Raw genomic sequence first — 15,578 nt, forward strand, 5'->3', positions numbered from 1 at the left:
CCTATACCGATCCCAGAATGGAAGTGGGAGGATATCTCGATGGACTTCATAGTGGGGCTACCCAGAACCACGAATGGTTTTGATGCCATCTGGGTAATAGTCGACAGGTTGACTAAATCAGCCCACTTTTTAGCTATCAAGATATCCTACTCCATGGAGAAGCTAGCTCAGTTGTATCTCTAGGAGATCGTCAGACTACATGGAGTCCCACGAACCATCATTTCAGACAGAGACAGCAGATTCACATCACACTTCTGGGAGTGCGTACAGTCAGCATTGGGCACCAAATTGAAATTCAGCATAGCATTCCATCCTCAGACAGATGGTCAGACGGAGCGAGTAAATCAGGTACTCGAAGATATGCTCCGAGCGTGTGCCCTAGACTTCAAGGGAAGTTGGTGCAAATATCTGAGCTTAGCAGAATTTGCATACAACAACAGTTATCAGGCCACTATCGGCATGACACCTTATGAGGCACTCTATGGGCGGAGGTGAAGATCACCAATCTGTTGGTATGAGAGTGGTGAACAGAAGGAACTAGAGTTTCAGACAGATCTAGTGGCAGATACCACAGCAGCCATCCAGCAGATCCGCTAGAGGATAGAGACAGCACAGAGCCGCCAGAAAAGCTATGCTGATACACGACGCAGACCCCTAGAATTTTCAGTTGGGGATACAGTTTTCCTCAGAGTAGCTCCCATGAAGGGAGTCATGCGTTTTGGGAAGAAGGGCAAGCTAGCTCCCAGATATGTGGGACCATACCTTATCACGAAGAGAGTGGGCAAGGTAGCATATGAGCTAGAGCTACCTCAGGAGATGTCAGCTGTCCACAACGTATTTCATGTCTCCATGCTGAAGAAGCATATCCCAGACGCCACCCAGGTGATTGAGCCCCAGTTGGTACAGGTCCGTGATGATCTCAGCTATGACAGTCGGCCTATTCAGATAATAGATCGAGCAGTAAAGAAATTACGGAACAAGGAAGTACCATTAGTCAAAGTCAGCTGGCAAAATCACGCAGCAGCAGAGGCGACTTGGGAGACAGAGGCCAACATGAGACAGAAGTACCCAGAATTGTTCTAAGTTTGAGGACGAACTTTTTATAAGGTATGGGGGATTGTAACGCCCGAAAATTCTCAAAACTATTTTAGAATTATTCTATGATTTTTCTGGAATTTTTAGATATTTTTCCGGAATTTTCCGAGTAGCGGAAGTAGCAAAAATAATTAGAACCGCAAATAGCTTAGGCGGGAATCGAACCCGAGACCTATGGTTTAAGGGATAATGTTAGTAACCAGTTGAACCCAGCAGGGCCGTGCTGAAAGAGAAGGGAAACATTTATATTTATATTTGAGTTGGGCCTAGTATCCACTTAATATAAATTAAATGACTTAAGTGGGTTTGGTTTATTTTGATTAACTTGGTTCGGCAATATCAATTCCACCGTGACCTATCCCTCTCCCAAAACCCTTCACCGCCGCCCACTCCTCTTCCTCCTCCTCTCTCGGCGCCCAAGCCCCCAAGGGCCCTCGGATCACCTTCCGGCGACGACTCCAACACGAAAGAGGTTCTTCTCTGCGAGAGGAACGCGAAGACGTGATCGGATCGTCGAGAGGATCATCTCCACCGGAACTCTAGCGAATAGAATCGTAAGAAATTACGATCAAGAGGTAAGAAACCCCTCACCTGCAGTATAATAGCTCCGTTTGGATTTCCTATGCATTAGATTAGTAATATGCAGATTTTGTTGACATGTAGGGTGTTTTAACCCTCCTCTTAGATTTAGGGATTTTAGTTGAACACCTTTAGATGGGCCGGACACGTTTACCCTCTTCAGTTGGGGTTGTAGACGTGTCGGGTGCCTAAAGGTGACCTCCCTAATAAAGAGGAGAGTTGGGGCACACTGAATGTTCGACAAAATAACTAGATCAGTAAAAATGCAACTTAGGCATTTTAATAGTACCGTTAAATGCATTAGAAGCGTTTAAAAACAGTAAATCAGTTTATTTTAGCTATATGGGACTACGGTCCAATGGGTGAGCTCCCACAGTCGCCTCTAGGTTCAGATAACCTAGCTCTAGGTTCAGATAACCTAGAAACAGCATGTTTTATCAGTTAGCTATAGATATCAGTATTTTATTTTCAGTGGCACTGTACTGGATTAGATATCCATTGGGTTGGACTCCCACAGTCGTCCCTAGGTTCAGATAGCCTAGACAACCCTGCTAAATTCGAGACTTGCAACCCCGGGTCTAGTAGGGATGCGCGCACAGCAAGTACAGTTGCCGGGCCCAACAACATGTTTAGTATTTTCACCTATTATGTATTAGATTTCAAAAACTCAAAATCAATTATGCTAGTTGAGTTTGTTTCCAGTTCCGGATCTAGTTTCAGTTAGTTTAGCTATATTCAGTTCAGTGTTTATTTGGTTGCTTTGCCATGATTCAGTGCTTATGCCATGGTTATATGTTATGCCATGATTGTATGCTTATATGCCATGTCATGCTCAGTTTATTCAGTACATTCAGCATATGTTTTAAACAGCATGATTTCAAAGCATATTTGCATCGTCGCATGTTTTTGTGAGGTAGATGGTTTCTTACTAAGCTTTGTGGCTTACAGATACTATTTTCCTTATACTGCAGATACAGGAAAAAGGAAAATGGACTAGCAGAGGAAGCTGGAGGGCAATGCAAAGATGATGGGTGTGTATGGAACTGGAATCAAAGATCCTTAGGGGATTTAGCAAGTTTAAACGATTGGACTTTTAGTATTTCTGTTTTTATGCACTTTCAGTTATTAAATGCTACAAATTAGTAGACCATGTTTATAGTCAATGTAGAATGCTAGTTTTATGTCATTAGAATATGTTCTATAGATTTTAGAATTGTTGTGTGAGGTTTTGGCACGCCAAAGTGCTGAAATCCGAGTCCCCGGGTGAAATCAGACTCTGATCGGTCTCCCGACCGATCCAGACAGATACAGTATGCTACTGTATCCTCCTGGATCGGTCAGCCGACCGATCCAGCGCGATACAGTAGCGATCCCAGCGTCTCCAGGTGCCTGGATCGGTCTGCAGACCGATCCAGACCCACCTGGATCGGTCTTGCCGACCGATCCAGCCTCTTCTGGATCGGTCCGTAGACCGATCCAGCCTCTGCTGGATCGGTCAGTCGACCGATCCAGTTGGGAGCAGGAGCTCCCCCAGTTTTGATCGATCCGTAGATCGATCAGCAGGCCGGCAGGTAGTTGGGAAGTTAGTTTCTAGCCCCTAGCTCAGTTGGGGCATTCAGGTTCCCCTCCGTAGTATATGTACACCAGCAGAGAAGGTCTTTGGACCTTTCTCATCAGTTGTATCGGTCATTAGTAGAGTAAAATTTTAATTAGCCCAGCTTTCCGCACAGTATAGTTTAGCCATAACTATAGCGATTCGCCTTACAGCCTAGTAGTAGAAGGCGGGTCGTTACACCCTTGGTGGCCGGATTTTGCTTGGAGAAGAAGTAGAGAAAGGGGGCTTTGTTTTTTTGCATCCCTTGGAGCTTAGTTGGTGGTCGAAGTTCTTCAACTCAAGGAGTTTGTTGTTGGCCGAAACTTGATTGGAGAAGAAGGAGGCTTGGGTGGATTCTCGTTTCGATAGATCGTTGCCTACACGACGTCCGAGATAAGAAGAGGAATACGACAGAAGATCGTGAGGTCTATAAGCTATAAAATGTATAACTAGTTATTAGTTTCCGCATCATAACTAGTTCATCCTTTTATTTAGATCTTGAAATACCAAATACAAGAGGCTAATGAATCTAGGTAATCGAATTTATGTTTTCGATTTTGTGTTTATTTTGTTTTTCGAACTTGTGATTCGATTGTTCTTTTTCGTTAAACCTAGGGTTACTATAAGGAAATTAAATATTAAATTTCGTTGAAAGACTTTGTCTAGGAAGTGGTGGATGCTCTCATACCCAAGAAGGCCTAATGTCTCGTTATGTTTAACCTGGAAGCCGATCTCTAAAATTAATATTTAATTGAATTTGTAATATGGGTGGATTTGGATCAATAATGTTGAGCATCGTTTGCGATCCAAGTTTAAACCACTAAGAACAGATAAGTTGAATTTGGAATTAATAATGTTAAGTTTCGTTTATGATTCTAAATTTAATTTCTAAAGAACACAGTAGGTTGTTAGGAATGATTAAGGACTTGTATAAAATTTTATACATAGGAATCAGTACGATATTCCGAGTAACAACCAACATAATCAATACCACGTTGGTGCTGGTCTTGAAGACCAACACTAGAACCTTTGTGCTGGTCCTGCACTAGTCTTCAAGACCAGTATTAGTGCAAATTAGCACCAATGTGGTGCTAGTTGATGTTGGTTTTTAAAAATCAGTACCAACGCTGGTTTGAAATCAATGCTGGTTTGAAACCAACACCAGCCTACACCAACGTAGTGCTGGATGGTGCTAGTTTTAAGTCAAAATTTGTACCGATCTTTAAAGACTAGCACTAATGTGGTGCTGATTGATCAACACCAACTTATACTTAGGAGAGAGACTTGTATGTAGGAGAGAGAAGAAAATTGTGTTGGATTAAAATGATTTTAAAAAATATTTAAAAATTATAAAATTAAGGATGATCTTTTTGATTTTATTCAATATAATTTTTTAAAATTTGCTTGATCTCGTTGGATTGGTCAGCTAAAAAAGATAATTAAAAAAAAAGAAGATTTAGATTGAGATATTCTTTAACAGACAATACTTTTTTTAACATAATAAAATAAAAATGGTCTATGCAAATGTTCGATGAATTAATCCTAAATTAAATATTTGACGTTAATTTAAAAAAATAAAATTAATAATAAAATAGATTTGATTTGGATTAAATGAGAATCGGAATGAGATTCATTGTATTGTGGAATGAGAATGAGTATGAGCATGATATCACTCTTAAAATCAATGTTTGGTTAATTGCATACTTTCTATCGGAATAAATCAATATTTTCTTTTTTACCCTCAAAGGAAAATAAGAGAAAAAAATTAGATGTGAGAGAAAGATGAATGTGAGAGAAAAATATGATGAAAGAGAATGACGAGAGAGAAAGTGTGATGAGAGAGAAAATGTGATGAGAAAAAATGAAGGGAGAGAAAGTGTGATGAGAGAAAATGAGAAAAGAGTGTGATAGAAGAGAGCATGATAAAAGAAGATGAAAGATAAAATATGATGTGAGAGAAATTATGATGGGAGAGGATGAAGAGATAAAAAATGTAATGAGAAAAAATAAGGAGAGACAGAGAGTGTGATGAGAGAGATTGAGGAGAGAGAAAGTATGATGAGAGAGAAAGTGTGATGAGAAAAAAAGAGAATAGTGAGTGTGATGGGAGAGATTGAGAAGATAGAAAGTATGATGAGAGAGAAATTATGATGAGAGAGAAAGTGTGTTGAGGGAAAAAAATGAGGGAGTGTGACAAGAGAGATTGAGGAGAGAGAAAGTGTGATGAGAGCGAAAGTGTGATGAGAAAAAAAAGAGAAAAGAGTGTGATGGGAGAGATTAAGGAGAGAGAAAGTATGATGAAAAAAAGAAGGAAGAGAGTGTGACAAAAGGTGGAATCGCCACCCTAGCGACCCCCTGGCCCCGACCCCACAAGATTCCAGAGGGAGTAAATCACGGTTAATGCTAGGCAGGATAGGTGACTGGGGTCGAAGGAATTTTTGGCGCAGCAGACCAGGGTTTTATCCCCGAGTGCAACTGGCGACCTTCGACCCCACGACTTCATTGGCAAGCTGCAGGCACCTAATCAGCTGATCCAGCTCGTGGGGGCAAAGAAGGAAGAGAGTGTGATGAAAGAGATTGAGGAGAGAGAAAGTGTAATGAGAAAAAAGAGGAAAGAGAGTGTGATAGGAGAGAGAAAGTGTCTGATAAAATGATGAGAGAGAAAATATGATGAGAGAGAACAAGGAGAGAGAAGTGATATGAAGAATAAATAAATAAATAAATTTTGATATTTGATATTAAGGGAGAAAATTTTAGTTTAGGTCAAGAATATTTTTGATTGATGAAAATAGGGTAATGACTCATTGAAGGGGAGGTACATGAGAATGAATTATTATCCAATTTTAAGGATTTATTCTCTTATTTGTATTCTTATTCCTATAATCTAAATATTAACAATGACAATCAATGATTCCCATTCCCATTCCCATTCCCATTCCTCACTCTTATTCCCTTAAACCAAACGCCCCTTAATACCTCTACGATTTAACCAGTTTGGGAGGTTCTCTCTCCGAATCGCTCATTCTCTTGACGCCGCCGCCCTAGTGCGTGCGCAGATCGCCACCGCAGTCTCTCCTTTTTGAATTCATCTGTGTCGCGCCTGCGAACCCTCTATTGTCTACGTGCGCCGTCGCCCGGGGCTAGGGCAAGCCGCCGCGCCCGGCCTTGTTTCCTCTCCCTCTTGCCTCTCTGCCTGCTCACGCAGCACCTCCGACGACGCTTGCGAGGCCTGCGCGTCGCCGCTGCTCGGAGATAGGTGCTAGCCAAGCTGCCAGGGACCTTTTTTCCCTCATGCACCAGTCCAGCGCCGTCGCTTGACACCTGCGCATCCCCGATCGATGCCTGCACGCGCCCAGCGCTGCTGCTGGACGCCCGCGCAGCTTGGCGCCGTCGGCCGGTTCTTATGCACCCTGGAGCTGGTCGCCTGATCCTCACGCGCACGTGACTACCGCCGCCTCTGTGCCCTTGGGCACAGCCGTCGCCGCCTGCTGCCTTGCATCCGAGGCATGCCCGCGATCAGGGCTTGTCTCGCGGCCAGCGAAGCTTGCCTAGCGGCGGGTCAACCTCGGGCCGGGTGTGACACCCCTCGCTTTCTCATTGCATTTTGCCTTCCAGGTTACCTTGCCCCCAGTCAACAACCCCATCAACATCTCCTTGACAGCCAGCTCATCAACCATCCAGTGATGGCTAGTTATTCGACTTCTCTTGTATTCACTTCTCCCTCGTTTATGCACCATTCATGTGATTTCATGGCGCACCTTATTCATTGGTGTCGCTTTGTTTCAGCTGATCGTGGCTAGCGAGAAGTTCCATCATACTATTCGGACAATTTGCTCTGATCTCAGAAATATGCACCTTGTTCAAGAAACCTGTAATTTCGTCTCCCGATTCTTCTCACAGGCAGCTGATTTATTCAATCACCAGAGGTAGCATTTTCTTTTTTCAATATGATTACTTTGTGTAGTTTCTTATAATTTAAGAACAGTATTTTATTTTGCATCGAATTTGTTGCCCTTTTTTTTGGTTTCTTTTCTAATTGGTTATGGTGTTTTTTCTGTGCTGTCCTTGTAGGGGTTTTGAGCAATCACTTTCTGTTGTTGAAAGCCAAGATGATGAACTGACAATTGATGAACCATGCAGAGTTAGTATTAAAGGATGCATCACAAAAGGAGGCAAGCAAAATCGTTCTAAGCATAATTATGACCCACCTGCTGTTTTCAATGTGCTGGATACAGTAGTTGTGCATACTATGGAGAGACTGAAAAAATTAAGGTTGATTAATATTTAGTTCAATATTATAATGATGTATCCATATAATTTACATGAAAGTCACATGTTATGGTAGCATCCTAGACTGAGTAAAGGTACATTTGTTCAAGGAAACTACATTTGTATCTTTTTCAACTTATGAAATTGTGTATTTCCATTACAAAATCTAATATTGCATACGTACTTTTCTAAATCCATAAATCTTATTGTAGATGCCATTATTTGGAAGTAAATCCATGTTGATGATGTTTATTTGAATTGTATGACTAAAATACCATATTATAATCTTAATAGATTTCTTACCTCATCCTTGTTTGCTTTTTTTTTCTATTCACTTTTCATTTAATTCTTTTCTTATAATCTTTCTTCATGCTCAAATGTCATTGAAAGATATAAGGGATGCATGCACAATTTCACCTTTATTCTAGTGAATCATTGTATTTAATGATTTTATATCAGCAAGACCTGAATGCACACTGAATCTTCCCCATGTATTTGCAGGGAAAGCATTACAATTGTCAGTAGAGATAACTTGTATGAAGGCATTAGCAATGTTATGAGTTTTGAAACTGATGATTGTGCATTAATTAGGACATTGTGCACTGAAGGAAAAGTTTTAGTTGCCTTTTGGCTCCATAATGCATTAATTATGAAAAGGGTTGCTCCAGATCTGCACACATACAACTTCCTAATTAATGGGCTTTGTAAGACTGGTGACTTATCTAATGCAACTTGGCTTCTTGATGCTATGAAGAATATGGGTGTATTTCCTAATCATATTACATACAATACCCTAATTGGTGGTTATTGTTGTTGGGATAGTGTGGACAGGGCTCTTGATCTTGTCTCTTCCATGATACAGAGTGGAGTAAGACCTAATGTAGTTACTTGCAATATACTTGTTCAGGCTTTGTGCAATAGAGGTCTTTTGGATGATGCAACAAAACTTCTCACAAATATACTAAAGGAGCATGAGTCTCCAAATATAGTGACATCAACAATACTCATGGATGGACACATCAAAAAGGGTGATACAATGCAGGCACACATTATTTGGGCTGAAACATCGAGAAAAGGTATCAAAGTTGATCAAATTGCATATAATGTTTTGGTTAATGGATTTTGTTTGATGGATAATATGAAACTTGCTTATAGATATATTTCGGAAATGCTCAAAAAGGGTTTTGTTCCGGATGTGATTACCTATAATACTGTTATGAGTGGTCTATTTAAAAGTGGGTTTGTTGCTGAAGCTTGTGATGTATACCATAAGATGTCTCTTTCTGCTGTTTTGGCTGACAGAATCTCACACAGGTTAATTGTTAGAGGTCTTTGTCAGCAGGGAGATGTCTTACAGGCCGCAATGATTTTGGGAGAAATGCTAAATCATGCTATAGTCCCTGAGCCTCATATTTGGAATCTGATCATCGATGGCTATGGAAAATTTGGCAATATTGCCAATGCTTATTCAGTTAAAAATATGATGATTGCGACAGGTGTGACTCCAAACATCTTCACATTTAATGCACTTATCCACGCTGAAATCAAAGGAGGGAAATTAAAGCATGCTTTAATGCTGAAGAAGGAGATGCTCAATTATGGGCTTGTTCCTGATGTTGTTACTTTTAACTTGTTTATTAGTGCTGCATGCAATATTGGTCATACTCATTTAGCCAGAAAACTGATCCATGAAATGTTGAGCAGAGGGTATCAACCTGATATAATTAGTTATACAGAATTGATTAGATGTCTTTGTTTAAAGGGAAAAATCCAGGAAGCTCAACAAGTTTTCAAGAAGGTACAGGAATCTGGCATAGTCATCGATCATGTGCCATTTCATATTCTTATTAAATCGTATTCAAAGGCTGGAATGCTGGTTGAAGCTCTTGATCTCTATGAGAAAATGACTGAAAAAGGTTTAGTGGGTCGTTATTCTACGTACAATTCCTTATTTATTGCACTTCGAAAGGGAGGATATCTCATGGAAGCAAGCCAAGTATATGAACGAATGGATAAACTTCTGCAGCATAGATGTGAGATTGTCTTTTTAATTCCTTGCTCTATTTTATTCACCAGGAAAAACATATTCGGTTATCATTAACTGTTGGCCTTACTATGAAGCAATAGTTTGATTACTGGGAGCAAATATCCATTGAGTTTTTTTTTGACAAATGCATTTTCTATATGTAGGTTTGTATGGCCAACTATGACGAGCGCTTTCAAAGGGAAGTATGAGGAGTTGGGGGTTGATATGTATATGCAACAGTTGATACTCGTCATTTATTTGCATCTTTCACCCTATATATCTATTTATATCCTCTATCACATTTTTCTGAATCTGAGATTGCGATTAGTCGTACATTATTCATTCTGCAATTGACAGGTAAAAATGCTCCCAATTCTAGTTATGAGAGCTATGATGGTTGTAGGGGTGGCATATGCTTAATTTGTTTGTTTGTTCAAGGAGAATCACTAAATATTGTTCATGTAAGATCTTGTATTTGTTACTTTAATCAGTCAAAGTGAAAAATTCATAGATTTTTTCATGAGTTATAGATTTCTTTTTCTATATACTCTTCCTCACATTTCATTACTCAGTATTTGATACATTTGACATAAAGCCTAAAGATTATCTCCAAGATCAAATTAGTTTTATCAGTTGGTTGCAACTGAAAGGATCTGGATATTAGTTTTATAGTCCATCAATTTTCACTAGAGGAGAGAGAGAGAGAGAGAAAGAGTAAGGAAATGAATGATTTCAAACTGGCAATTTATAAAAGCATGAGCAAGGGAGTACAACTGAAAGTGAGATGGTGATGTAGGACAATCTATAAGGTTTAAGGTTTAATTTTTCAGATTAATGGAACGAGAAGAAAGGAAGATGAAGAATAAGAGGATAGCCATATACATTTTCATGTTTGCTCTATCAAAAGTAGGATTGGACCTATTTTGCTGGGAAATCCATTCTCACCTTTCCTACTCATCAAGCTCACATGCCAGCTCTTCCTTGACACTACCCAGGTGAGATCTCAGTCACATCTATTGTTTTAAAAAGCATCCACATAAGCCCCTTATACTGGCATATTCTTTTGTAGAGGTACTGTGTCGTTGCATTGTCTAAGTTATCATGATTGGATTAGACTAATTTCTGCCTGAAACAAACAAGATGCATATTTTCTGTATTGTGTAGATCAATCTGATGATTGCACATATTAGGGTTGTTATGACAAGGAAAAATAGGAAAGGTTATTATTAATCATATTTTTTGATTGAGCACCTTTCTTGTCTCAGTAGACAATGTAACAAGTTAATGTAAAAATAATAGGAATGTTTCCATTAAGCAGCTTACTATTTGCAAAACGATGCATAGGATAGTAAAGTTAAAGACTCAATTGAGCTCAAACCTTACTCACTGTTTTGAAGAGATCGGAGTGGATTCTTCTTTCTACTCTTATCTAAACTTAGTAATCTTCTTGATTTTCATTACATGCTAGTATACTCTACTGAAATTGTTTGATGGTTTGTTGAATATTGCTGGACTTCCCAGAGAAAACTTGAGGCAGTTTTGTAAATAACCTAACTCTAACCGAAAAGTTTTTCCATCTTAACTTTAGTGTAAGCTCATGCTAATAGGAACACTACTGGTTATTCTTGTTTTAGATATGCCTAGGATCTAAATCTGTGGTTGTTACAAAAAACTTTGTTAAACAAAATGACCTTTTAACCAACCAAACTATAAATTGCTTCTGTGGTCTTATATTACCTTTTAGCCACTACACGTTATGGGAAGAACAGCTATAATGCTGTTATATGTCAATATAGTTTTTAATTTATACTTTTTTTGCTTGTGACAAGAAATACTTATGATATGTTATCAAATGACCTTTGAATTGAAAGCCACTCTACTTTCTTTCTGCAATTTCACTACTGTATGTCGATCCCTTCTCTAGATACCCTCTTATCAATTCTAATATGCTATACTTACTCTCTTGTCATCTGAAATACTTATGTTATCAAATGTCCTTTGAAATGAAAGCTACTCTACTTTCTTTCTGCATTTCACAACTGTAGGCTAATCCCTTCTCAAGATGCCCTCTTATCAATTCTAATATGCTATACTTTCTCTCTTGTTATCCGTGGCAAGTTCATTTGGCCTTTGAACTGGAAGCCACACTTTTTCCTCTGTTGTTCCAGTGAATTATTCTATTTTATCATTATCAATTATAATCTAAATCCATGCTTTAATTTAGTTATCATTAGATTAATTCTGTCATGTTATATTTTTAAAATATGTTTTACTTGTTATTATGTTGTTTTATCAAGTGAACTTTGGTACAAATCACTTGTCAACTTGCAGCAAGGCAAGATTTTGCAGTCCCATTTAAAGATGTGCTTCAGGAAATTGAACTATGGATGCAGAGTGATTGCTTATGAGAAAAGGATCAATGAGTCTCATTTACTAGGTACGAATACAAGAGGCTTACACTATCACTGTGATTCTGCACCCCTTATGAGCTTTAATTTAAGCTTTGCTTTGCCTTGTGATAACAGTGGAGATTTTGAACTCGAAGACAGACTCCTGAGCATTGCACGGTTTCAATGTATTCCGATCGATTATAAAATTTCACCTGTGTTCTTGGAAAATTCGTTATTAGTTTGTTCTTCAACGTATGCTCATTTTACTGCAAACACTAGTCTGTCAGCTCCTTCTGATGATGCAGAGTTTCTTTTGAACTGAGTTGCTATTCTCTACTGTTCCAACACAATCAATGAGAAAGATAATAACCACGGCAAATTTGTATTTCAACATAGGAGTGCTTTAATAATAATTATTTATAACACAGAAAACAAATTGCCATTAGAGTAGGCGGAGTGGAGAGCACACTGGTACATAAACAAACATTATGAAATTCAAACATCGTACGGCACACACACGTGTTAAGAGCTACTTTATATAGATGCGGATCACATGAACCCGGAGCTGGCTCAACCGGAGATCTCGATGGACTTCACCTCCGGCTTCTTCACCTCCTCCTTAGGGATCGTCACCGTCAGCACGCCGTTCTCCATGCTCGCCTTCACCTGATCCACCTTGGCGTTCTCCGGAAGGCGGAAGCGGCGCAGGAACTTGCCGCTGCTGCGCTCCACGCGGTGCCACTTGTCCTTCTTCTCCTCTTGTTCCTTGGTGCGCTGGCCGCTGATCTGGAGGACCCGGCCTTCCTCCACCTCCACCTTCACCTCCTCTTTTTTGAGGCCGGGGAGGTCCGCGTGGAACACGTGCGCCTCGGGAGTCTCCTTCCAGTCGATGCGGGTGTTGGCGAAGGCGGAGGTTTCATCGACGAAGCCGGGTTGCCTCTCGGCTAGGGATCGGAAGGCATCGAAAGGGAAGCCTTGGAAAGGATCGAAGACGTCGAGAGAGAGGGGATCGAAAATGCTGCTGCGCCTCACGATCGACATGACGCAATAGGAAGTAGAATAGGAAGTGTAGCTTGAGCTTGTTATGGAAGACGATTTCTGCTTGACGATGAATCACAGATGTCGAGCGGGGCATTTATAGGATGGAGCGGATGGAGCTCGAACTCTCCAGACTCCACAGGAATGTGGTTCCATGTAGAGGGCCAGGTCAGCTAGAACGTAGACGATGGTACTAGAAAAGGGTGGTGGCCCATGATTAATTAATTAATTAATTATCCAGTGGTTTCTGGCTACTTCTAGCTTCTAACCTTTATTCGACATAATTTTCAGAAATAATGGTGCAAATTTAATAAACAAGGTTTATTATTATTATTATTTTTTTGTAATTTGATATTTCTTTTTTATTACTATAAAAAAAATTCGTAGGAATAAGAAAAAAAAAAAATAATAAGGAAACACCGTTTTAGCTCTGGCAATCAAACATGGCCCACGGCCCATCTCCAGTTCTTTCTGGATGGTTCGAGCTCCATCAGTTCCGTCCTATAAATGCCTCGTTCGATCTCTGTGAGCACCATCAAACAAAGCAGAGATCGTCTTCTACAACAAGCTCAAGCTATCCATTCTCCAATCCTATCGCGTAATGTCGATCGTGAGGCGCAGCAACATCTTCGACCCTTTCTCCCTCGACGTCTTCGATCCTTTCCAAGGCTTCCCCTTCGATGCCTTCCGATCCCTAGCCGAGAGGCAACCCGGCTTCGTCGATGAAACCTCCGCCTTCGCCAACACCCGCATCGACTGGAAGGAGACTCCCGAGGCGCACGTGTTCCAGGCGGACCTCCCCGGCCTCAAAAAAGAGGAGGTGAAGGTGGAGGTGGAGGAAGGCCGGGTCCTCCAGATCAGCGGCGAGCGCACCAAGGAACAAGAGGAGAAGAAGGACAAGTGGCACCGCGTGGAGCGCAGCAGCGGCAAGTTCCTGCGCCGCTTCCGCCTTCCGGAGAACGCCAAGGTGGATCAGGTGAAGGCGAGCATGGAGAACGGCGTGCTGACGGTGACGATCCCTAAGGAGGAGGTGAAGAAGCCGGAGGTGAAGTCCATCGAGATCTCCGGCTGAGCGAAGCTTTCATTCAATGACAACTCGAGGTTATGTTTTTCTAAACCCTAAATAAATAAGCAAGTGCGCTAAGGGAGTCTGTTCCCCTGGTACTGGTGGCAGTGTGCTCTGTTTGTGTCTGTTTTTGTATGATGTAAAAGCGTTGTCTTGTTAAATAATAAGTCGGCGGTTTGTTAATATTGGTATACTGATATCGTCCTGAATAGATTTTTCATGTTGTTTGTCTTGAAGAGGCCGGCCTTTTAGCTGGATGTCTTAAATACAGACACTAATCTGAAGATAAAAAATAAATCTGTTAGTGAACAATGCTAGAACATTTTCTCAAGTCTGAAAAAAAAATATATAAACCATTGAAATCGGTGAAAGGTACACTACCAAATTGAAGGAGCTGCGGGATTTTTTCTAAGTAGAGAACAGGCTACGGGATTTTTTCTAAGTAGAGAACAGGCCACGGTTTCTCCGGCTTAGTCATTTCCTTCCCCTCTCCGGAAGCCCCTTTGGAGCTTCTCCATCCACCATCGAGCAGCCCCACCATCTTCCTCATCACCGACGCTGCCGCATAGCCAGAGTTCATCTTCTCATCAGGTTAGAAGAGGAGGGCAGCTCTTTGGCGTTTCCACAGCCCCTCTTCCCTTTCCTCTTCGGGTTAGAAGAGGAAAGGGAAGATTCTTCGCCTCCGACAGCCTCTTCCACTCACCTCTTCGGGTTAGAAGAGGAAAATCCATTTCCTCCATCTCCGGAAGTTCGCTCCACTCTCCGGCAGCCCTCTTCCCTCTCTTCTTCAGGTTAGAACAGGAGAGGGCAGCTCGTTCCTCTCCCGCAGTTCAATTCGTCTTCCGGGCTTGGGTTGATATGTTGGTTGGGTTGATTTCTTTATGCATTAGTTTATGTCTGTAGATGGTTATTGTTGAATGTTAATTTGACCTTCTATCTTTCAAATTGCATATTTTATGGTTTAATTGACTCATGTCCCCAGGTGTTTGATTAAATATCTCCTCTATTTTAATTGATATTAAATTTTATTACATGCATCGATATTTCATTTCATAGCCTTAGCACTCAAATCCAAATCCTCCGGTTGCAGATTAAAAATCATAAGTAATAACAAATCAATTATAAGAACTATCAACTATCGTTATTTTCTGAGTCATTCCTATATTACAGTATAGAGAGGGCATGATAAATTAATTATAATTTGATATATCTATAGTACGACATACGGGTTGTGTTATCACGTGACCCTTGAGGGATCAAGAGAATTCGATCGATAGAGAATTTCTCAGATGACTAAGAATGTTAGTTTGGAACATTTGTTAAGGCTAATTTGATCAGTTGATGGTCTTCCCAGTCCAATAGAATGGAGCATTGAGTCGAAGAGAACAAAACCCTAGGATTGAGATAATTCGCTCGGCTGAGTGTCTTAGAATTGAGAAAGGTGGAACCAATCCACTAGGGCTGTAGAATTCTATCGACAACAAGTCTCTAAATCTGAGAGGAACTCTAGTGAGGTGAGTC

At 40.6% G+C, this 15,578-nt stretch overlaps 3 protein-coding genes across 7 annotated transcripts; 2 read left to right on the plus strand and 1 right to left on the minus strand.

The window, feature by feature from the left end:
• The first annotated feature begins 6,254 nt into the window (after positions 1-6,254).
• Positions 6,255-12,275, plus strand: LOC121975954 (pentatricopeptide repeat-containing protein At5g24830-like). 5 transcript variants are annotated; one of them, XR_006110491.1, is made up of 8 exons: positions 6,255-6,975; positions 7,055-7,194; positions 7,340-7,540; positions 8,039-9,570; positions 9,728-10,379; positions 10,411-10,558; positions 11,895-12,000; positions 12,089-12,275. XR_006110491.1 is itself a non-coding variant. In XM_042527896.1 (5 exons), exons 1-5 carry the CDS (start codon positions 6,775-6,777, stop codon positions 9,745-9,747), a joined length of 2,094 nt encoding a protein of 697 aa, XP_042383830.1. In that variant the 5' UTR covers positions 6,255-6,774; the 3' UTR covers positions 9,748-11,117. The 5 variants fall into 5 exon arrangements, 1 of the variants encoding a protein (XP_042383830.1); XR_006110492.1 differs by having other exon boundaries at positions 9,728-9,920; positions 10,394-10,558; XR_006110490.1 differs by having other exon boundaries at positions 9,728-10,558.
• A 32-nt stretch (positions 12,276-12,307) lies between these two features.
• On the minus strand, positions 12,308-13,077 carry LOC121975956 (16.9 kDa class I heat shock protein 2-like). Its single transcript, XM_042527899.1, has one exon. It carries the CDS (start codon positions 12,992-12,994, stop codon positions 12,524-12,526), a length of 471 nt encoding a protein of 156 aa, XP_042383833.1. The 5' UTR covers positions 12,995-13,077; the 3' UTR covers positions 12,308-12,523.
• Positions 13,078-13,498: 421 nt separating this feature from the next.
• On the plus strand, positions 13,499-14,240 carry LOC121975955 (18.1 kDa class I heat shock protein-like). The gene has a single exon (XM_042527898.1). The coding sequence runs from the start codon at positions 13,593-13,595 to the stop codon at positions 14,061-14,063; it is 471 nt and encodes a 156-aa protein (XP_042383832.1). The 5' UTR covers positions 13,499-13,592; the 3' UTR covers positions 14,064-14,240.
• The last annotated feature ends 1,338 nt before the right edge of the window (positions 14,241-15,578 follow it).

Source organism: Zingiber officinale, chromosome 4B (assembly GCF_018446385.1).
Source record: "Zingiber officinale cultivar Zhangliang chromosome 4B, Zo_v1.1, whole genome shotgun sequence".
Classification (NCBI taxonomy): domain Eukaryota; kingdom Viridiplantae; phylum Streptophyta; class Magnoliopsida; order Zingiberales; family Zingiberaceae; genus Zingiber; species Zingiber officinale.

Coding starts and splice junctions, on each gene's coding strand:
- LOC121975956 (XM_042527899.1), bottom strand. CDS start 12,994: ATGTCGATCGTGAGGCGCAGCAGCATTTTCGATCCCCTCTCTCTCGAC.
- LOC121975955 (XM_042527898.1), top strand. CDS start 13,593: ATGTCGATCGTGAGGCGCAGCAACATCTTCGACCCTTTCTCCCTCGAC.
- LOC121975954 (XM_042527896.1), top strand. CDS start 6,775: ATGCCCGCGATCAGGGCTTGTCTCGCGGCCAGCGAAGCTTGCCTAGCG. Junction 6,976..7,054: donor CTAGTTATTCGACTTCTCTT/GTATTCACTTCT, acceptor GCTTTGTTTCAG/CTGATCGTGGCTAGCGAGAA. Junction 7,195..7,339: donor GATTTATTCAATCACCAGAG/GTAGCATTTTCT, acceptor CTGTCCTTGTAG/GGGTTTTGAGCAATCACTTT.